The sequence below is a fragment of the Motacilla alba genome, chromosome 2 (genome assembly GCF_015832195.1).
Source record: "Motacilla alba alba isolate MOTALB_02 chromosome 2, Motacilla_alba_V1.0_pri, whole genome shotgun sequence".
Classification (NCBI taxonomy): Eukaryota; Metazoa; Chordata; class Aves; order Passeriformes; family Motacillidae; genus Motacilla; species Motacilla alba.
In genome coordinates, this window is record NC_052017.1 from 61242859 (window position 1) to 61266343 (window position 23485).

General features: G+C 38.0%; 1 protein-coding gene across 3 annotated transcripts in view; it reads right to left on the reverse strand.

The window, feature by feature from the left end:
• CDKAL1 (CDK5 regulatory subunit associated protein 1 like 1) overlaps positions 1 to 23485 on the reverse strand; it is a 379654-nt gene that overhangs the window by 348779 nt on the left and 7390 nt on the right. The window contains exon 3 of one of the 3 annotated variants that reach the window (XM_038130239.1): positions 21356 to 21508. The exons of the other annotated variants lie outside the window; for them this stretch is intronic. Within the exon in view, the coding sequence (XP_037986167.1) occupies positions 21356 to 21425 (70 nt within the window). The 5' untranslated portion in view covers positions 21426 to 21508. The remainder of the gene's footprint in view (positions 1 to 21355; positions 21509 to 23485) is intronic. 3 annotated transcript variants of the gene reach the window in all.

The following is a 23485-nucleotide window of genomic DNA, read 5'->3' on the forward strand; positions in this document are numbered from 1 at the left end:
ATAAAGACACCTCATGGTATCCTAGTAACCCAAGTGCAGACCCACAGACTGAAAATACAAACACTAAGGACCCACAACTTAGAAGACTTCATATAAAAAGGGGAAAAAAAAAGGTCTTTTCCCCTGCCCAACATCTTCCTCCTTATCTAGAAGCTTCTGAAGCTTACAGTATTTTGTAGAAACATTGAGCAGCTGAGGTAGAAAGGGACCTATGGAGATCCTCCAGTCCAACCTCCATCCTCAGCCACAGGAGCAACTGGAGCAGGTAGCTCAGGGCTGTGGCCAGTTGGACTTTAAATGTCTTCATGGATGGAGACTCTACACCTCAAGAGACATGTTACAGGATTTGATCAAAATCACTACTAATTAAAAAAAAAGGAAGCCTTTTTTTATGTTTAAGTGGAATTCCTTGTATTTCAGTTCAGGCACATTGCCTTGTCCCATCACTGGACACCACAGATGCAAATCTTAGCATAGACAGGCATCATTTACTTGCATGGATAGCAGGGACATCAGTCAAGCCCTGCACAGAAAGGTCTGGGAGCCTTCATCAGAGAAAGCAGCAGATGTATTTTAAACAGGGCTATTATAAACCTGCTGCCAGATTCCAAAGTTAGGAAAAGAATACATTTATGGTGTTACTGGCTCAATAACAGGCAAGAGAAATCTTCAGATCTTATACAGTCACCAGAAAATAAATGGACCTGCAGGTCAGCCCTGCTCAAACTTCTCTTAGATTAAAAAATTTCCTTCTTTCTTATAAAGGTTTGACACAGATTCCAGGTTCCAGCCTGTTTCAATCCTCTGCACCTCAAATTCCAGGCTTCAACCCCTCATGGAGGGTAATAGTTCATAGCAGCTACTCCACCCCAAAGGAGTAATACCACATACCTGCTGGCCAACATCCACCCTGGCTAAGTCGCCCCAAATGTGGCAGATCCCATTCCAGCAGTTAGCAAGGCAAAGGTATTGGCACCTTTTCAGTTTTCACACATCGTCATCAACTGAAAGAAATCATTACCTTCTCAATGTAGCTACTGGAGAGGAGAGTTTGTGTGATGGAAAGGGAGACAGTTCTGGACAAGTAGTAAGCAGCTCATCATATTCTCCTTCCCTCAGAATATTATTCTAAGTGTGGTTTTCCCAAAGAGTTCATCCCTACTAGGTCTTAGACATGGCTGGAGGAATCTTAGCAAAAGCCTCATATTAACAAAAAAAAAATCCAAACTGTGCATATGTTTCCCCTAAACACTGGTAAGTAGACAGAAACTGACAGGTGGAAAGTTTAATTTCATTTTTAATGCAAAACCACTCCCACTTTTCCAGTATTTCAGTCACCATAAAACCATACACATGAGTGACCCCAATACAGAAATTTAAACTTGAAGTAGCTACTTAAAGAGGCCTTAGTAACAGAAGCCTGACTTAGTCCAAACAGAGCTAAGGCTCTTTGATCCATGCAGCATTGTCCACACTGCAGGTGGACTGGCAGCCACCTGCACCCCACCCTGCTGTAGTGAGCAACCACTGTGTGACTAACAAGAGGCTCAGGAAATCCCCTCCCTACTTCCAGAGGCAGTCTCTTTCTATTTCACGTCTTTCCAAAGGCCTAAGATACAGACATCAAATTGAGATACACAAGAGACACCTGTGGCCAGGGGAGTAGTCACCAATCAGCTTATTCTCTGACTGTTCATATGGGCATACTTTTTCTGCCACCTGGCTATTTCTTCCCCAAAAATCAAACATTTATTAAAAGTGCTGGTCATTCTTCAAATCTTTATCTATCTTTGCTGATTAAGCACTAATAAAAACCACTAGTGAACGTTTCCAAAACACAGAATTGTCAGCATTTTGTACTAATATTTGGATTAACCACGCAACTCATCCATATTTTCTGTTTGTAGAAGTCCCAATAAATCAGAAGAAAGCTACAGAAGTTAGTCCAAAGGCAAACTCATGCTAATAAGCTACATCTGGAGTTTTAGATTAAATACATCACTCCTCTGCTTAACAGACTTTTACTCTAAGATCCCTGACTTTCTAAGGCTCTTATCAACCCAAATCCAAATCATACATATGCCTCCCTGAACCGGGCCTGCCTTTTTTTGCGGTACCTCTGTTTACACAGCTTATCCCTTATCACACTGCCAACACTGGGAACCACAGCAGATGGTCCCCTCAGACACAACTCTAACAGGTTTTCTCCACTCCCCCATTCCACTTTTTTTTTTTTTTTTTTGTGCAAACAACTGATAAGGAAGGCTGCTGCAATGATTTACTGATATCTGAAGTTGAAAATTGACAAAATGCAAACTGCTTTTGTTCACCCCACCACCCCCCATGAACTGTTTAACCTCTTAACTACTAAGCAACACAGACAAAGAGTATTAATAACTGTACAAACCATACAGTCTGCTGAATTAGCATTTCAAACACAAAGAGTATTGATGAATTTAAAAATCATTACTACGTAACTTTAAAAGTTATGCCAGTTTCAACAAGCAGCCTTAACTATTAGTAAAGGAGAAACTACGAGGCAGTTTCCTTTACTATTAAAATCCACTAGTTTGGAAATGCCTTGAAATTATGTGCAAAACCAGTGCCAACAGTCTACTGAAAACAGGCTCTCAAGCAGAACTTAGAATAGAGACGGGATATTTCATTTCTTTATATTTTTATCTAACAACCCAGAAAAACCTGAAGCTCAGTGACATAAAAATGAAAATGCTCTCAATATTGCTATTAGAAAGACAGAAAGATGTTTAAACCTAAGCTTCACATAAATTCTATTAAACAAGCCAGGCTCTTACTACTGGAGAACATAAATTTGCAAAACCACTGCAGCAAAATGTTGCAAAAAAAACATAGAGGTCTGCAAGAGCATCCCAACTAACCATCTATGAAGAAGCATCTGCAAGTAGACAGTAATGAACCAGACAGACCCAGAGGGCTTTCTTAAATGTAGGTCATGCCTGTCAGACCATAGCAAAAGGCACAGTAGTAATATTTGCTGAAGAGAACCCTGAGTTGTTATTACACTACTTTGTAGGCAGACATTATTAGTTACATATTTGCAATGATCACTATCTGATGTTTAAGAGGAACAAGAAGGAAAATCTGCATAAATTCAATCTGCATAAATTCAACAGCTGTACTGAATTTAAAAGTAAGAGTCATAAAGCATTCCTTGTAACATTTCACACTTTACATGCTTCTCCCTTCATAAAGTGGTAACACAGAAGAAAAATTTCTGTTGAAATGCAGTGCTTGTTTTACACCAGGGATTGGGCGACCAGCGAAAAAGTAGGCCAAAATGTGGTTTAGAAAAAGTGATTTTTGCTGGTTTACATCATATTAAGATGAAGACTTAAATTACCTAATTACTGAAATGACATAGTCAAAACCTTGAGAATTATTACTCTTTATATCTGCAGTGTTCTCTTTCCTTGATTGATGTTTTCAGGATTTGACTCTGGTACCTTGTATTTTGTTAGAAGAGAATCCCATAGAAGAAGACTGTATAAGAAGTTAAGATGTGGAGACAGATATAAGAACATGAGATAGCATAATGGAAGTACATGTACCAACAGCCTGATGCCTGGCTGGGTTTTGTTGACTTTTTTTACTCACACAAGTAACACAGAAAAAAAAAAACTTATAAGAATTTAAGAAAAATTCCTGACGACTAAGAGAGTCAGCAGATTAGAAATGCAGTTACTTTTCACCTGAAGATCAAAAAATTACACAGCTGAAGAATTAGTATTTCAAAGCATAATACAGTGAAACCAACATTACTCAAAACCACCTGCAATCACACATATGTATCTCTTTCTGTTAAATCAAGGACACAAAACAGTATTTGTTTCTTTCTAGAGGCCAGCAAGACAAGAAGTGAGGAATCTCTTTTTGCTTAAAAACAGATTAACAGTGAACTAGGAAAAACGAAACAATGCTGTAAGATTCACTACAGATGAATCTTCCTGGAAGCAAGGTATTGGGTGAACCCATAAGCACGATAAATAGGATACATAAAAGACTAGAACATAAAATTTAACCAATAAATATCCACTCTCAAGACATTCTATAATTAGACAGTAAAACTTGAATTCAAGCTAGCAAGTTATCTAATGAAGGAAAAATTAAATACAAAAAATCTGATTGCTCATTCTTTGTTCAGCTAGCATTCATCAATCATGAGTTCAAAAGAAGAAGAAACATTTTTGCTTGGCCAGCAGCAAAACTTCCCATTCAGAGCTCACTTATTACAGCTTATCAGTGTTTACATTTCTCCTGTGAATCTACAGAGATGACATTTACCAGCAAAAACCAGTATAGGATAACACCTCTTTCAGATTCAAACACAATCCATATGCAGATGCAACTACACTAACACAAACATTTTTATATTTGTTAATGATTCAAAATAAATTGAGGTAGTTTGGGGAGATGGGATGGTCTATTTTGTTTGACTGATTTTTACAAATTTATGTTGTTTAGAGGCTTCAGATTTTAAAACACTGTTTCTCTGAACTACTTAGAGCTGAACACTCCACAGGTAACAGCTTTGGACCTATGTTCATTATAGTCTCAACAGAAGTAAAATAGATAATGTACCCATAGGCTTTTCAGTCTTCAAATCTTTAAACATGACCTCCAGTAATCATCAGGGTTATTTATTAATTTTTAACAAACAAAAAGAAAAGAACTACTGGAAAGATTTCCTGCCGTCATGTTACTGTAAAAAGCAATTGATGCAGCAGTACATTGATCAGCTTTCTTGCCAATAAATGACATTTCTGCAGACACAGGCATGAACCTCAGTTTTGGAATATCGTAAAGTTTTGTGCTGACTGAGAAGTACTTAAGTGCTTGAACTTTACTCGACTTACAATCAAACAAAAATTAGTGTCACAATGTTTGTGTTGTCAGAGCTGCAGCTCTCTTTTAAATAATTGTGCTGTAGTGTGATCAGGGATAGAATGAATGGCAACATTTAGACTATTTACCTTCTTCTGGGAGGTTTAAGAATACACATGTTAAGGAAGGGGACGCTGTGGTCACAATCAAATCTCTGAAAGGCCACAATGCTATTCACTGGAGAATGTTTCTTCTGAGATAGAAGTTTGCTGTCTGACCACAAAATCTACAACAATTTAGACCTTCCAAAAACAAAATAACAAAGTCTAAGACTAATTACATGTATATACACGACTAGAAAACAAATTGGATCAATTTTTCAAGATACATGACAAAAACCCATACAGTGCACATTGAACCATGCAGAACCTCAATGCTGTCACTGAAATGTTTTAAAATCTTTTAATAAATACTTTCACAAATAGGAAAACAACAAGTTAACATAATTAACTTATATAGCATTATCACAAATTTTACCTGTACATACTGTAAATAAAGAATAAAAATAGCACATGCATTTCCATTTAAACTCGCCTAAAGATAATTATGAATGCACTCTGGCTGAACTTCAAGTATTCAGATTTTAAACATTAATTTACTTTGACTATGTGCATGTCAAAATGAAAGATTGCTGTCTGGATCCAGACATGCAGTATTAATACTGAACACGTGCATTCATTTCAGGTCAGCAGACATTCCAACTCTACTTCAGCAGGTGGTAGGAACAGCACTCTAATTAAAATCTATATTAAAAAGTTCACAATGGGCTATCTACTCTGAATAGCTCCCATACAGAATCACTGCAGCTGAAAGACTTAGAGCACCTCAAAACATATGAATGGCCCCTCACATAAACCACCTTTCTGAACAATTTCTACTTTTTCATCTTACCAACAGATTTTTCAAGGCAGCCCACTAAAGATTTCAGCACCCATTTAAGATACTAAGAAAGGTACCAAAACAGTTCTTCAAAATAATCTCACATTCAGATATCAAAGCAAAAGTGATAAACAAAGCTCATTCCCTATTAGATATCTGTCTCTAGTCAATCACTCAGTAAAATGACTGCCTTTCATAAGTGATACATCTGAGAACAGTGTAAACAATGTCAAGGTATTCTCAGCTGGTAAAAAATTATTTAGTCACAGCTTTAGCATAAATATCTATCTGTTTGGGGTTTGTTTTTTTCCAACTTAACATTTTTACATTACATTTTCGGGGTGAGGTTTTTGGTTTGTAATCAACATATGCTATACTGAAGGCCAGAAATATCCTGACATTTGACAATGCACCAAGTTCTTCAGTTACAGTGCTTCATATAAACAACGGAGAGCACTAACTCCACACAACACCCACAGTCCACTAAGACCTTGTACCTCACTTCTGCTGCTGAATCAGGTGATGGAATGACCACCAGGTCAAATGCAAGTACTTAGAATTTTATGGCAACCACAGCAAATGAACTGGATAGGGAGATTCCCCAAAAACCCTGAAATGGAACGTGTAAACCAAAGTTTTTTCCTCAAGCATAACTGATAATTGCATTAAATAACTTCCAGGGAAAGAGTGATATCGGTCTTGTAACTCAGAAGACAAACAGGTCCTTTTTCTTCTTCAGATTTGAAAGTGACCAGGGATAAAGTAAATAACTATTCTATTACTGACAGCAAAACCAGACTCTTTCTTTTTAATTACCATTCCTATAGGACTAAATCTTCTACAGGGAGCATCAAGATGATGACAATTCCAAAAGTATTCTATCTTTCAGAAACCACTTGTTTCTCTGGACTCATACTGATGCCTCACAAGGTGAGACTTAAAATGTGGTCTAATCCTTCTCTCTTGCCAATCACCCATAGCACACACCCTTACACCTCCATCTCTTCACTGGCAATAAGATCAAACTGATGTAAATTGTAGCCAAGGACAAATTTAAATAATGTTGTATCCCACACAATTTACTGTATTTAATGAGACTCCCGTGTGGAAGTGATTCAAGTTTGAAGTGTGTATTCCGGTCAAACAATCTTGGATGGCACCCAGATAACAGGTGCCACTTTAGATCTATAAATTCAAATATTATAAACAACAGTGACACAAGCTTAAGCTTCTTCTACAACAGTTGTTCATCATTAGATGCCTGTGAAGTTTTCAGCACTCAGAGAAATGGGTCTTTGCAAGTGTAAGCAAAAATAAAGGAGCATTTTCTTCCCCTGCGTACAGTACCTCGTTTTTCTCATATGTTGCACTATCCATTATACGTCCTTTTAACCCAACCAGCCCAGATACTTATAAAGTTAGTTCGTCTAGAGCAAAGCTAAAAACATATAAAAGTATATTTACTTTTACTGCTTTTACTGCTTCTTTCTCCTAGTAAACAGAATCTTATCATACCCTTCTATTTAAAATAATTTTAGTTGCTAGTGAGAAACATCCATTGCCAAACAGCAAGAAAATCTATATATAATAGTTAATTACTAATGTTGCATTGAACTTTCATTACAAAACAGCACATTTCAGTTTGCCTGTTTATTTACAAAATAAAAACATCACATAACCCCTAGCATATAAGGGCATAGTAGGAATATTGAACACATCATATAAGAGAAAAAACTTTAATAGTCTTATTCTTTTCACAGAGACAAAAAGAAATCATGTGTGAATTTTGACATCATGGATAGAATTCAGCAAAACAAAACAGCACTGGTTTACCAGACAAACATGTTCACAGCTCCATCACAGAATGTTAGACTGGTGTAATTGCACCAAGTGGTCTCTCCACCTTCTGTTTTGCTTCTTTTAGCTTATAGAATACTGTTCAATGTATAAAAGCAGGGTATATATACAGAACTGGACTGAATCTGTTTCTTTTCAGACAAAAATAGCATTTTAAAAGCAGGTGGCAAGACAGTCCCATAAGCAGATAATGTCCATTGTCAGATGCACAGACAGCTGATCTGCAGCTGTTTACAGGATGTGTCAAGGAACTGCGTACCTGCTTCTCTGCTTTAATGGTGATGTATGAATCCACAAATAAAATTATCACATAAGGCACATCAGAAAGGCATAGCAATTACACTTGCCAAAGCAGAACTGGAACAAGGATTGTTTTTATCAACTTATTCATGGCTAACTAAGTACATTGTAGAAGCTCTAGACTTAAAACACAAAACCTTGAGTCCACCCAAATAATAAAATATCAGCTAACAAGAACACTGTAGAAGCTCTAGACTTAAAACACAAAACCTTGAGCCCAGCCAAATAATAAAATATCAACTAACAAGAAATAAAAAACTTGAAAGTTGAACTGAACTTGAAATTGTATTGTCAGCCTGACCACATTACTTTCATGGTAACTTATTAACACACTTCACATGCTTACCTCTACACACAAAAACTCAGCAGAACTGTAAGGATGACTAAACATTGAAAGGATTTATGCAATTTAAGAGAAGGTAAGGTTAAAACAAAACATTTGGTCTTACTGTATTAATAACTAGGTATTCACACCATTTCAAGCTATGCATCTCTCTTAAGTGTCTTGCCTGAGTTAGGCCCAGAACTCCCCATACAATGAAAGGAAAAAAGCCAGCACACTTAAATTCCTTACCTCCAGGGGGTGCTTCAGGAAAGCAAGTATATTTTCACTTAGCTAACCAGACCTAACTTAGAAACTTAAACTATGGGATGTACGGTAAAAACAATTTTTGAACACCTATTGTGATAGATATTTGAGCTTTCTCAAGGCAGTCCTTTGTTTATCATCACTTTAATGTAGCAGCTAAAACGTACATTTAAACAAGGACAGAAAGTCCCATTTGAACAGTTTTTTTGCTTGGGGGCTTTTGACAAAGTCTTTTCATTGTTTATTCTAGACTGACATTTTCGAAGACACTACTCTATTTTCAAGGTGTAACTATTAAAACATTTGTGAAACAATGCTACAGAAATCGATGCTAAAAATCAGTAGACTCTGTAGAGGTTAAAAATTACATGTTTTCGCATACAGAAAGTCATATGAGTAGTTCCATTTAAAACACATCATAAATCCACCTCATTCATCAGGCTTTAAATCCTTCATTTTAAGAATCTGTTTCTTGAGGATATGGTTTGCAACATAGATGGCACATGTGTTTTCAATCCTGGAATGTGTCTAAAGTAACTGGGTACAACTCAGTATCAAGTACCACACAGTTTGTTTCACAAGTCACACACTCCTTGATGTTAGCAAGACATTAACTGGTTCCACACTTTCCACACATCAAAGTTATTTTTGATTTAGTTCCTGGTACTTCAAGTACATGTTAAGGGGAGTAGAATTGCTTTTACAAAAAGCTAGACTGTATTAATGAAAATGAAAAAAAATACAGCTATGGAAGCTTAAAACAAGGTTTTGCAGGGGCAAGAGGCTGATTAGCAAGCATTTCTGTGTCCCAGGTCTCACAAAAACAACAAACCCAGCCCTAGTCCAGAGGGATTTTCAAATTTTTTTCCTTTGTATATATACCAAAATTTAGACAAATGTTTACAGTTTGCATTAATTTTCCTTTTTTGTGGGTCCACCAACAGTAAGCATGAAACATGCAGAGCCCTTCAATTACCTTCTTGAATCACAATTTGGGCATGGATCTCTAGAAAGAAAAATAAATAATAGTCCTTCAACAGGTGGCTCTCACAAAGAAGTCAGAACCTATAAATCAGTTCATACAAAAACATTATTTTCCTTATAAAATCATTTTCCTGCAGAACCAAATCAACTGAGATACAGGAGGAAAGATCTCAACTTGAATCAAATAAATGTTATTAATTCATCCTAGAAGCTGCCTTACTGCTTCAAACCAAAGGCTGTGAAAACCTGCAAAATAAGAAAGAGAATTATGTTAAACTGATTCTTACACATTTTAGACTGAACTACCTCAGAAGCACTGCATCATGATCAGGGATCAGCAGCTATGGATATATTTCCTGGAGTTATGCATTGTTTTCTAAACTGAGGAAACTTTCACCTAAGACAACAAATCTTCTTTGGTGCTCCATGGTTTAAAGATACAAACACCTAACTTTTGCCATCCAGCCACATACTGCAAACCAATACAGATCACCATGACTTCAATGTCTTGAGTTATATATGGCTAGAAACTACTTTTCATTTCCTTGTGGTGTACAGATTCCTAAGTCCACTTCTTCAATACAAATGAGCTATTCCCAAAAACTGTGAAAAAATTGTTCTAATAAAGCTTTTGCTGCTAAAGAAAAGCAAAATACTTTTTTTTTGCTGCTCAATATTTCCTTAGAATCTTCCTATAAGAGAAGATATTCCTATAGGAGAAGATATTTTTCTTCTCTATTTTTTTAACCTAAAAAACCTAAGTGTTATGCCAAATATCACATTTGCTCTTTAGGTGTACTAGGTAGCACACCTGGTACTTCAAGTACAAATTTATCAACTTATTTCATTTAGTGCCAGGAAGGTGAGTCAAACTAGAAATGTTGTATACACACAATGCAAATAATCACTGATACACCAGTAGAGGTGTAATCCAAGACAGCAACCAGCAAGATCTGAGGATGTAAATGAAGAATATACTCTAACAAAAAAATCAATGTAATCATTACTGTAAGAAACAACTACAGCATTCACCAACTTTATCTGTTCCCCCCTTCCCAAAACAACCAAGTAAAACACACTTAACAACGGAAAAAAATTCATACATGCACACAGAAAACATGCAGTCTGGTAACATAAATGCCACTTTTGCACTTCACAGACCCTTTGGAGTTTGGTTGGGGTTTTTTTAATGTTACATATAACAAGCTGCAGCTGAAGCAAACTTTCTTCTCTTGCTGGAAGAATCCACATCTTTAAGAGATGCAAACTTTCCTGGTGTACGTACCTGAGACCCATGAAAATCTGCCTTGCCAAAATTTCTAAAATGTATTTAAGCATGATAGTAAAGGAAACGGACTGCTTAGCACATTGTACCTCCCGCACAGTGAAAACCTCTTGCTAATGCTGATCATTATGAAAAAACCTCACGCCATCCTGATTGGACACACAAAACCCTGGCTGCATCACGTTGCAAGCGTCTTAGTACCACACCCAGAGAGCTTTATTTGGATGTGATCTTTTCCATGAATGAACAACTACTTGCTTACAATTATATAGCACATTCTGAAACCAAAAGTCCAATTTTAGGACAGAAAAAAAGTTAAAACTATTTTAAACTTTTCCAGCTAAGATTCTGAAAATAAAGAAAATAAAGAGTTCATAAACTAGCACGAACATGCATGGATGACGATCAATTAATAAAAATCATACAAATCCCTCTAATCTCAAAAGAGTTTTACACTAATCACCGCTCCATTTCCTTTGCGACCATATTTGAAGTGACAGTGGATCTCATTTTTTCGGAATATTCTTCTAGGATATTTACACAAGCCTAATGTATGCAATGTTCCTGCATTATTAATAATTTCTGTGGGAAACCAATGAAAATTTTACCTCACTTGCCAGGGTTTCCTCTGAACTTTTGAGTCCTTTCAAGCAATGCAAAGGAAGGCCCTGAGCCAGGAGATCATTTGTAGTGGGATCAATTAAGTGACTAAATTGAAAATAAAATTCAACAAAATGGCATTTTTAACCTAAATGTTAATTTAAAGGGTTCTCGGGAAGAGGTTTCGGCGCCGCTTTCGGCGCCACCGCGGTCACACAGCGCCATCTAGTGGTCACTCACAGTATGGCAGTCACTGCGACACCGAGTTGGACACTTCTACACATAGAAGTTTGTGAAATCCTTTGTTTAACACTTCTAAATAGAAGTTTGTAAAATCCTCACTCACTTAAAGAAATTCAAAGAATCCAGGGAAGTGGCCCGTGCAATTTCTATAAATAAACCTAAAGCTGAAGCCTTACAGACCTAATCTACACCAGCCACTGCAATTCTCTTCCCATTGACCAAACTCTGGCCTCACAAAAGGGAGACGGTGCTAAAAACATCTTTGATAGTTTATCACTTCTGCAAAAATCTTTCTTAAAATGATCTGGAAAAGCTAAGCAAGCATTAGTAGAACTCTCGCTGTAATGTAGTCCTGCACAGTTCTTATTGCAAGTCTGACATCAGACTCTGATCTAATGTTTCTCCAACGTGTTTCATTCACTTATTTTAAGTGGCCAAGGTTTCTCTGCTTGTCATGACTAAAACTGTTGAAACATCTCAAGTTACACACACCAATAAATTCAGTGTTTCTAACGTACTGGGTGGGGGAGGATCTTTTAAGGCCCCGACGAATGGCATCAAGATGGATTCTTTACCAGATCAAGTTGCACAAAATACTTGCAGAAATCTATCACAGCACAAAACACTAAAAAAAAGCATTCCAAGTCTAAAGCTCTGGTTTCACAAGCATATAATTTAACTCGGCACAAGGAAGCCTTAGTGCTAAATGCAAGAAAAGCCATCTCTTGCCCATTCAGTCCAGGTAATGCTCTGCCTTCTTTCTTTCTCAATGTCTCGATGCATATGCATAGACATTTACTAAGATTTACACTAAATCAAACCAAGCAACTAATATGATTTTATACTAAAATGGCCCAAAAAACCCACCAAAAGGTGACAGAGTATTTTTGAAACCACAGTGGGGAAAAAATAAAAGCAAGTAACAGAAGTGTGATGACAATCCTTTGCTTAGCAATTCAGAGTTAGTATTTCTAAGAACAGTTACTATAAACAACAGTGGTGGCCCTAAATGAGCTGTGAAAGCAAATCCTTAAAAAAAAAACCCACTGTGAACCTCTGTAAATTAGCAGCATACACTTCAGACACACTAAAAAACCAAAGCAGACAAGCAAGCCATTCTGACAAGGATAGTGGACAAGCTAGCACAAAGACATCAACTTCCCCATCTTCAACAGTTTTATTCAAAAACTATTTCCTGTAAGTATTTTTCTATGGAAGTGTTTTTCAGTATTTCTCATCTTATATAAAAAAACATTGAGTCAATTATGACAGAGTTATTCTCTAACAGAGCCTGATCAAGGTTTCAGCTGTCCTGGGACCTAAATTGGAAGGTTTCATAAACTGTATTTTGAGTAAGGCAACAAAAAAACTCCCTGTTCCACATTTATCAAAATTGTACATGCTAGACAAACATACTAATGTACTTGAAGATTGATGCAAATAAATAAACTGGATAATGTCCAGAGGAATGGAACAGGAAAGGTCAGAGCTCTAGAGAAGATGACCTATGAGAGAAGCTTTTGGGAATTAGGTCCATTTAGCCTAAACACAAGATGCCTAGAGAGAGAAGGCATAACAGCATTCAAATATGTTAAAGGTTGCTATGTAGAAGAAAAGAACTGGATACTCTCCATACCTACTAAAGAACATACAGGCAGCTAAAGGCTTAACTGTGCTAAAAGGTATAGGTCACACACCCAGACACGCTTTTCAACCAGAAAGGCAGTTAATCATCCAAAAGGGGTTATGAATTCTCCATCACTGTAGGTTTACAACATCCAGCCAAAACAAAAGCTGCTGAATGGCCCAGCCCTGGGAAGGAGAGCTCACCATGCCAGGTGCCTTTTGGCCTATGATTTTCAACAGAATGCAGCAGTCTAAGAGGAGGCTCTGTCAGCCATGAACACAAACTTACACCCTGCAGGTGGTGAGGGAAAACAGTTCCACTTAAAATTCCTCTCCCAGTCCTCTTCTGCATCAGTTTACATCCCCGAAGTAAACCCCTCTTCCTGCACCTGGCAGCTGGGCAGGTGAGCAGCATCAGACTGAGGTGCTGATAAAAACTATGTGAATTCCTCCTCAAGCCACCCAAGAGCGGAGGCAAAGTTCACAGCCCCCTCCATTCAGATGTAATTCTGCCTCAGTAAACCGAGGAACCACTGACAACACTGAAAAGCTGCACCTGTAAAAGAACTGGCTGTCACCTACAGAAGAAGACACTCTTTTTTCTTGCTCTGCACTGTTTTTATTTGGAAAATCATGAGCAGACTCCAAGACAATTCTGAATACTCAAGTTTTCCAACAAGCCATTTTTAACAAAAAGACATAAGTGTCGTGGCAAAAGAGTTTGTGAAGAAAATTTCCTTCCTCTCATTACTTGCCTGGAGTTTGGGGTTTTATAAAAAATCAAGGCAAAAAAAAAAAAAAAAACTTTAAAAATCAGATTTCTCTCCTGTAAAGAAAATTCTGGTAGTGCTTTTCTTATTCTACTCTAGTGCTACAAAGACTATCTGGAACCATCAGCAATATATAAAGATGACTGTCTTACAACTGTTTTCTAGTAAGACTTCCAAACCATATTCACTTGATATTCTTCTTCCATCACTACCAATTATGAGACTCAAGCTTCTAGGTAAGTAACTACTGGATGCTCAAATTCACCATCATCTGATGGTCTACATCTTTACACTCACAAAGGAAAATTAACATTTTCAACGAGAAGTGAAAGCATGATAAAGACAAGCAGAAAAGTGGCGAGCCATGAACAAACAACAGAATCTCAAAAGCCAACTATCAATTAGGGAATCAATTACAAACAAGCACACTTTTACCCTTAAAAGCCAGCCAACAAAAGCTGAGGGTCCAAAACGCCTAATAAAATCTGCAGCTTGAGTGTTCTGTCTTCTATTACACCACAAGCCAAAAAATCACTTCTCTATACACCAGTGTCTTGCACCAATCAACAACAATTCCATTTTGGCACAATTAACTCAAAGTCTATTTATAGTTATCCAAGACAGAGTTCCTGCTTAGCTTCTTTCTGTAAGCAAATTCCAAAGCCAGGGATTTGAGACAAGACAAAAGCTAATGTCTTCTGCTTAAAGAGCCTGGTCCTCAGCCCCAACACTTAATCTGCTAACTCCACTGGTAGCACACAAAAGCTACAGGATTCACAGCAGCAAATTCAAGATTGATAGATGTGCATTTCTGTAGGCCCATCATGCCCTGGCTAAGCATGAATGTTGGAAAGACTGCACCAGCTCAGTCAGCTTAAGGTCCCCATGGGTGCTGTTTGGCCACAACAGCTACCCCACTTTCTCCAAGTGGTTGAAAATAGCAAAAAAATCACAAAAAATGGACAGGACGAGGCTGAAGTTTCCTATGAATAGCAGAAATAGGTTATGACAAAATAAAATATTCTAACACACAGTTTTATGATGCAATAAAGTCATTTCTCTGCTCATCCTGAGATGCAGAGCAGCCTCACCACTTCTCTCAGGGTGAGAGGGCTCGCTATCTATCCAGTATTGCTGAGACCAATTACTCAGTTGCTGTGAAACATTATGAGCCTGTGCATAACTCACTTGGTTTCAAATTAAGCTTTGGAGTACAGCAATGCCAGAAAAGAGCAGGACTCAATGGTTATTCCACGAACACCACGAGGATACAGGTCACATGGGAGTCTGCTCCAGCTTTGCTTCAGACGAACGTCATTTCACTATCACAGAGCTCCTTCCCTGCTAACTTAAGGGCCTCCTGGGGCACAGTTCTACTGCCCCCAGAGGTACAAGGGACAGACTGTCCTTTGACAACTTGTTTGTCTCCACTATTTCAAACATCATTCAGAATAAAAGATTTTCCAAAACTAAATGTAAAACATTTAGATGGCAAAAGCAAGAAAATTATACAACTCAGAGGTTTCTGAAGATAAGCTCAAGAAAATTATATGCAGTCAACATAAATGAACTAAAAAAAAAAAATTAAGTACTTCCACAAACCTTAACTTAAGGACACTAAATACACAAGCGAAGTACACAGCTAGGTTTTACCCACAGTCAACTTAGGATGTTAATTCACAGCAGGTAGCATTTTCCCTCAAAAAACCACAATAAATCATATCCTGTAAATTGTTTAGAATTTGCCTGAACAAATGAAAAAGCTAGCTTTGGAAACTTAGGATAGCACCACAGGAGTGACAACAGTTACCAAATGCTAGCCCTAACAACTGTTAGGGACCCAAACAATTAAATACTGATGTCCAACCTGAAAATCATCTGCCTTTACACTCACAGTTTTATATATGGTGTAGTAATGCATTATAACAAGTAGGGTTTGTTCATTAGTCCTTACAGTTTTTAGTGTCTTGGTGAAATACACACGGTAAGACAGAGTACATAAGATTATTAAAATTAAACAATCTTTTAATCATTCCTCAAGGAAAACAGTACATTGATCGTTATAAGCAAACTCTCAAATAATATTTCAAAGACAAAAGTAACCCAGCCTACCCAGATCAACAAACATAAAGCAGAAAGTACTTTCAAACTGAATAGTTCTTCAAAAAGGTGCATTTAGGCAATTACACCTCACGAATCTCATCTCCTTAACACAGACTCTCTAGAAGGGAAAGTCAGTCCAACACATAACATAATTGAAGCTAAAAAGTGGTAACTCTCGAGACAAAACAGAAGTACAAAACAGACCTTCATAATCAACAGCAAAGCCGCCAACTAAACCGGCATAAGATCAGAACGGCAGCAAGTAGCGTAAATCAAAGCAGGTGTATTCAAACGCACAGGACTGTATTCCGCAGGTGCCTGACGCTCCAGGCCCCTCCATCCCTCCCGCGGCTCGGAGCCCTCCCGGCCGGCGGCGCGGCTCTCCTTGGGGGCTGCTGCCCCCTCTCGGCTGCTCCTGGCGCGCCACCACCGCGCCAAGGCTCCGGCCCGGCCCCACGGCAGAGCGCGCCTCGCCTCTCAAACCTTCTCCAGATGAAAAACGCCTCAAGTGTTTCATACATTACCTTATCCCAACTGTGTGTGTGCGTGACCACTGTATAAACATTCTTTTAGAAGGAAACCAGAAGGGTAGTGTCCAAACTCATATGGCCAAGTGGGCCTGGGGAGACAGAGAGCTGTATCACTTATTAAAAAAAAAGGTACAAATTAAATGCACAGATGAACTAAGACAGCAGCAGACACACTCCATGGATGGGATGGGATGGGAATCGAGAGATAAAAAATTGCTGCACTTCATTACTTGTTCACTAAGCGACAGGCCCTGTTTTAACACCTGAGAGCCATGGAATCACCTACCAGGCTTACATGAACATAACCAAAGCCGGCCATGAAGAAGGAAAAAAAATTACACCCAGTCTGAAAGTCCTTTTCTTTCTCTCTCTCTCTTTTAATCCCCTGTCTTTCATTATTTGCTCCCATACACGAGGAAAAGCACGAAAACCAATTTGCTTCTATTATCTGTTTTAGTGCATTTCTACTGTCCCCAGACAGCCTCCATAATCACACAGCAGTCTTTCTTAGTATGCCCTCAGGCCTAAGAGAGGGAGAACAACACAGATTAACGTTCTGTATTTGAAGACACAGAACAGTTCGAATGTGCTGCATTCAAAATTCTTAAAAGTAACAAACTAGAAAGCAACTCAGCCAGGCTTGCCTTGCCCCCCCAGAGTAACTTACAGCAATTCACATACGGAGGCATCCGCATTGCAACTGCAAAAAACCATTCCCAAAATATACTAAAAGCATCTTAATGCAAAACTGCAACCATGGCAAGTTCAGAGAACTCTGTCCTCATTGGCAGCTGAACTTCATCCTTTCTAGCAAATGAACTGTAGTCAAACTGAAGCAAGAGCCTGCAGTGAACATTAACCCTCCACCACTATTCCCCAGTCCTCCCGGGTAACAAGCACATCTTTTTCAAATGCTTCTACAAATGTTGCTCATCAAAATAAAATCCTGCTCCTACATCTGAGAGTACATGGTCACAGAAATCCCTTCAGGTTATTAAAAAATGGTCTGTTCTCCCATTAGCTTTCATAAATCTACTATAAATTTTCCTTTAGCATGAAGAACCATGAGACATGTGAAACTAATACCTCTGTAGAACACCCTATAAAGGTCCTCATCATCTGGGTGTTTATGCTGAACTCACTTCATCACTGCTATTTATGCTTCATTTGCTAACGGCTTAACTATCTACTACAGGGACATGTTCCACATAGGAGGATGGATGCTACCAGGAGTTGAAATTTACCTTTCATGGTTCAATCCTTTTCAAATTCATTTTTTCTGGGTAACATTAAATTCAGCATTGCCAGAACTCCACTGCACAACCACCAGCACCTAGAGCCAACGTCCTGCCACTAGAAATAACCCTAAACATGTTGTGCATGCTTAAATTTGCCTGAGCTCTCTGCAAGTGTCTCTGAAGATAGTATGCACATAGGATTTATTAGGTTCTTCAGCATGCTCCCAACTGTCAGTTGCCTGCCCTATGATTGTGAAATAAAACCACTGAAAGAAAAAAAAAACAAACAAAAACAAACAAACAAAAAAGTCACTCACAGATGAATACACAATTTTAAAGAGGATAAAGACTATACACACTTGTCATATCAAGCACTAATGGCAGTGATGCCATTCTGAGAAGAAAACAGACTCTAGTTCTTATCTAGTTCCCCCATAAACAGGGGACACATTACCCTGTTTGAGAACTCAGAGTTCTATCCTGTGATGGAGACAACATCCTCAAAGCTGGACTCCCCACTTAACAGAAAGTTGCCCAACAGGAATAAGAAGTTGATCCTGAGGAAGCCGAGGTAGGAAAAACCAGCCGCAAAGAGGTCATATATCTTGCACTGTGCTACAAGTCAGAAGTGATAAGTAACAGAAGTCTAGCCACACATGGGTTAGGAAGTTTTACAGGGAACACTGAAGCAGTAATACACAGTTGCCAAAACCACAATTATACGTTAGTTTACAGAGACTTAGGGAACATGCAGTGCTGCAGATGAGTCACAGCATGATGCTGTATGAACTCTATACTGCAAGAAACCATCCCAACAATATCCAGACTCACTGTCCCCCTCACTGGCTTGTAGGGCACTCTGGATGCTCTGGGACTATCTGTTCCTTCCAAAGAACTGTGAAATCTTGATCGCCTACAGTTGTGCAACTCCATCTGCTACATCCCATGAGCCTCACCTGTTTTCTTCCCCACTATGTCCCATTTCACCCCCTCTCCTCATCCTCCTAACCATCTCACCATAAAAGTTTCAGATTTTAAAAAGAAGAAAACCTTCCCACCCACATTGCAAGTATTGCTGTACTAACTGCATGTCAGAGCACACTTTTCAAGCCTGAGCACCAAAAATCCGCACACAAAACAAACTTATGGCAAGGAGCAACTCTGATCTTCTAACAGCAGGAATATGCATCACTGGAACTATAAAGCTATTATCTCAAGAGAACAGGTACAGAAATCTTACTTTACTGCCTTGCTCAGTATCAACAACCAAACGCTTTTAAATCCAGAAATAGGAGTCAGCTTGAATCTGAAAGAAAAATCTGTGGCAGAACAGGTATGCCAGCAAGGTTATAAGCAACGCAGAAATCATACAGGGCTGTGGCTCTACAAGTTATAGACAATGGGAGAATTCTTCAGTGAGGGTACAAAACACCAGAATTTACACCTCTGTTCACCTCTCTCCATTACTCAGAGACATTACTTCAGAGACAGCTTCATGACTGCAGTGTTGTAGAGAAAATAGAAACACTTCTCATCAACAGAAAAGTAGTGTGGGGCATTTTGCACATTTAAGCACACCCCATGCATACCCTTGCTCCTCAAGAAAGGTTTGCAAATTATCTTTTCTTTCTAAATTGGAACTGCACTCACAACCATTTGAAAAGTACAAATCAAAACACAAGAACTAACCTTGAATTCTCTGAGTAATAAGGCACTTCATGAGCAGCTAAGAAAGATTTGTCTTTTAGCTTAATAAAGAATACTAAAAATACCTCAAAATGAGGATGGCTCACCCCAAAAATTACACACTAGTCACTACAATTTTACATGATACTTATGAAGGAACAGATGAGCATTATCAGCAGGGTGGAGAGCAAAAAATGGAAAGACCAACTGCTGATTCTGAGCAACTAAAAGCATACACTGGAAACCAGCAGAGATCTTAGTCAAAATACTTCATCAACAACTATGCAGGCTGCAGAGAGCTTATTTTAATAATACAGTAACCCATTAAAGAGATGTCTATTTTAAAACAATAAAATAAATCAAAATCTAGTATTAAAATTTTATTGTGTAGTACAAAGGTACTTTTAAGACAACACTTGAAACAAAAGACCAGATACTGAAGTGATTCACAACCCAGGAATCAATACCTGTACAGTCTTAGTAATTTTATTTTGCACTTGGATGAATAAAATTCATGCTGCCACATGCTTTGCTGCATCTGTATGGGGATGGCCAAAGTCTACACAAGCATGGCTTATGCAACACAATGAACACCAGACAATGCCTTTAAACGCTGAAGTCCATTTTAGATTGCAGCACCTCATGTGCTTTTCAACAGCAGACTCTTTCCTTTTACACCTGTCTTCTTTCAACATGAGGTCTTAAGGAGATCATTCTTTCTTCCTTGTCTTCTTCCTTCTTTCTTCTACTCAAATGTGTTGTTTAAGCAGATGGAGAGTCTTAATGATTGATACCTCAGTTATATCCACTGGTAAGTAAAACTGACAAGTGTTTAGAAAATTAACACGTAGAAGAAGCAAAAAAACCCCAGATAATTTCTTTAATAGGATTTCAAAATATTATTTGATATATGCTTTAGAGAAATACATAAATTCTCTGCACAGGGAGTTACAGAGGTGTAAGACATATAACTTGCACTATAAATAGTAAGAATTGGCAAGTATCACTGATACAAGTCCTGCCAACTAAACACAATAATGGAGTGAACTCTACACAGCAACTTTGCATCCAACACACTTACAGAAGACATCTGAGACAGTGAATAGGATGCCTGAACCAATTTCAGATTAGTCTAAAACTGCACAAGTAAAGCTAAAGGTCTGTAACATAACCCAGTTTCTAAGTGCTATATCAAAGCCAAGCCCACTAGCTTAGCAGAAACAATTCTTGTTTGTAGAATCCCATGCTAGAGGAGGAGTATGTTCTGTCCTAGCATTTATTTTCTAAAATCCACAAAAGTGTAGTGCAGATAAACTGTGACTGGTTTCGCCTCACTGAATGTTTAGTAACAGTTTTTGCTTTGTCTTCATCAACGAAAAAGTTAATGTTCATTTTTCTGATATTTCTAAGTCACTAGCAATGCCTTTCCTACCCCAGGCATATTTTACAATTGCTGAGGAGTTAATGCTTTGATCCTGAACAGCCCTCAGCCAGAAGTAACCTGTATGAAATAACAAGCATACTTAATGTCTTGATCCACCAAAATGCATTCAAAGCTGGGCCAAAACCCATTAATTCCACAGAATTAGAAACATATAGATGTCAACATATGTGAATAGAACTACCCACTTGAGAAGTCAAAGCATTCTATGTCTCACTGCACATGTGCAGTTCTATTTTTCAGAGAGAAAGCAAGCTACATGGCAAACACACTTAAGTCCCTTTCAAACAAAAATCTTGCTCACAATATTTGAAAGCTCCCAGCTCGCCCACTTCCTGTTTTTCACAGCAGGCATTACAGGCAGTCTGTACCATGAGAGTTTCTTCCTCCAGGGTGTATCTCACAGGGAGCACTCCAGCAGGTCTGCAGGCATGTCTAAACTATACAGCAAGTCATGCTGCCAAGAAACCAAAACCAGTTTTAGAACCAGTAAAGCCATCATCAGCTACACCGTTTTCAGAACACGAACAACTACCCATGGTACAGCCCTACACTGACAGCAGCTGGTCCACACATTTCTGTGTGGCTCAAGCTTATAAAGGAGCTTTGTGTTCCCACAGGATGGTATGCAAGATTTGTTCAGAATGCTGCCCACCTTCACACTGTAAAAGCAGATACAAAAATAGGTTCAGCTCTTCTGCTGGTTTCCCTTTGCCTATTTTTAAGCTGATGCAGTCCCTGACTTTTAATCACCATTCCTGTTATTGCAGTATCTGTATATTGCTGATTCACACTCTGGTCTCTCCCCAGACAGAGGCAATCTTTGCTGTGATAAGTACAGCCCTCAGCTTTCACCTTTGGATATAGACACTCCTGGAAGTAACAAAGGGTGCCTGTACAGAAAGAACATTTTTGAAACACATGAAAAGCAAGGAGGACATTATATCCATGTTCAGTTTCAGATAAGTCAACCTGTAAGGCAGGTTGCATTGTTACAACTTCCAGTTAGCAACAGGAGTCTGTCTGATGCTGCTTTTCTTCCTTCTATATTTTTTTCCAATCTTGCAATTAGACAGAAGACACTAGAAACAGTGCTTGACTTCTTCATAATGGAGCAAAAACTGCAATTAAAGCTCATATCTTATTTTCTAAAGCCAGAACTTTATTCCAGCATCTTTTCAGGAAGTGTTGTCTCAAAAGCTTAGAATATGTAGGAAATAGGTTAATCCAAGCACTTTCAAGTAATATCTGTCCAAGACACTGTGACCACAATCTTTCATCTTAGTGAGTATTTCTATCTTTTCCCCAAGATTGTAACAGTTTTACATAAAACTAACAAATTCTAGCAACACAGGGATTGATTTACAAAATAGCTCTTACAAAACATTCTCTTCTTAATTTTGCATACCATAAACAATATTAAGTTTAATTACAAGAAATGTTTGACATTTGGATCATTTAAGCAACAGTTACTCAGTAGCTGCTTCACTGTACAGGACAAAAAGATTAAACCCTTATTTGACATTCTATCTGAACTTCCCAGATGACGAAATGTAAAAAAGCCAAACATGCCTTCTTAAGAACAGACTAACAAGAATTACTTAATTTCAAAAAGAAGAAACTACACTGTGCAATTTCTGCCTATCACCTAACATTGAGGCTTTTTTGTTTGTTCCATTTAATGTATGTATATACATTAACATAAACTAAATCAAGACTTAGATTTAATAATGACTAGAAACTAGTAGTAAATTACATGTACAACTACCAAAATTACTCTGGAACTCCTCTCCCAGCAACTGCAACTTTTATTACATTTTTTAGTTCTCAGTTTCAGATTCTAGATATAGACTCTACTTCTATTCTATTGTTATAAACAGGTAATTTTCTAAAAAGATAATGTATCAAAAATTTAACATAGTTCCTTCCTTCACTACATTCCCATCTTTCCAACATCTCTCCTAGTAAAATTCCAAAAGCACAGAACAGCCATCTGAATCTTGACAAGCGAAAAGCAGCTTCTGGAATAATATGCATTAGAACAATGAAGGTAAAGAAAAATTAAATTTAAGAAAGCCATAACGAGAACATATTTGCAATCTTATACAAACAGCTGCCACAAATAGGGGTTTTTGGACCAGTACTACTCCACTTGTCTGTGGAAAGAGCATACCTACTCCAGAGTTGCACTACTAATTTAATAATCACCTGGGTTCCCTAAAGTAGCTCAGCACTTGAATAATTTAGTGCCTTATTTCTACGTAAGAAAGACCAGCAACAATAAAGGAAAATGAGATGGAACTGTTTAGCGGTATCGTGACACGTTCATGTGAAAATCAGGAAATCATTCTGAGAAATCAGGATTGTTTTTAAAAAAATGTCAGGACAGACAACTTTGTAGTCTTTCAGTATACAAGTTTAGGTGCAAGACACA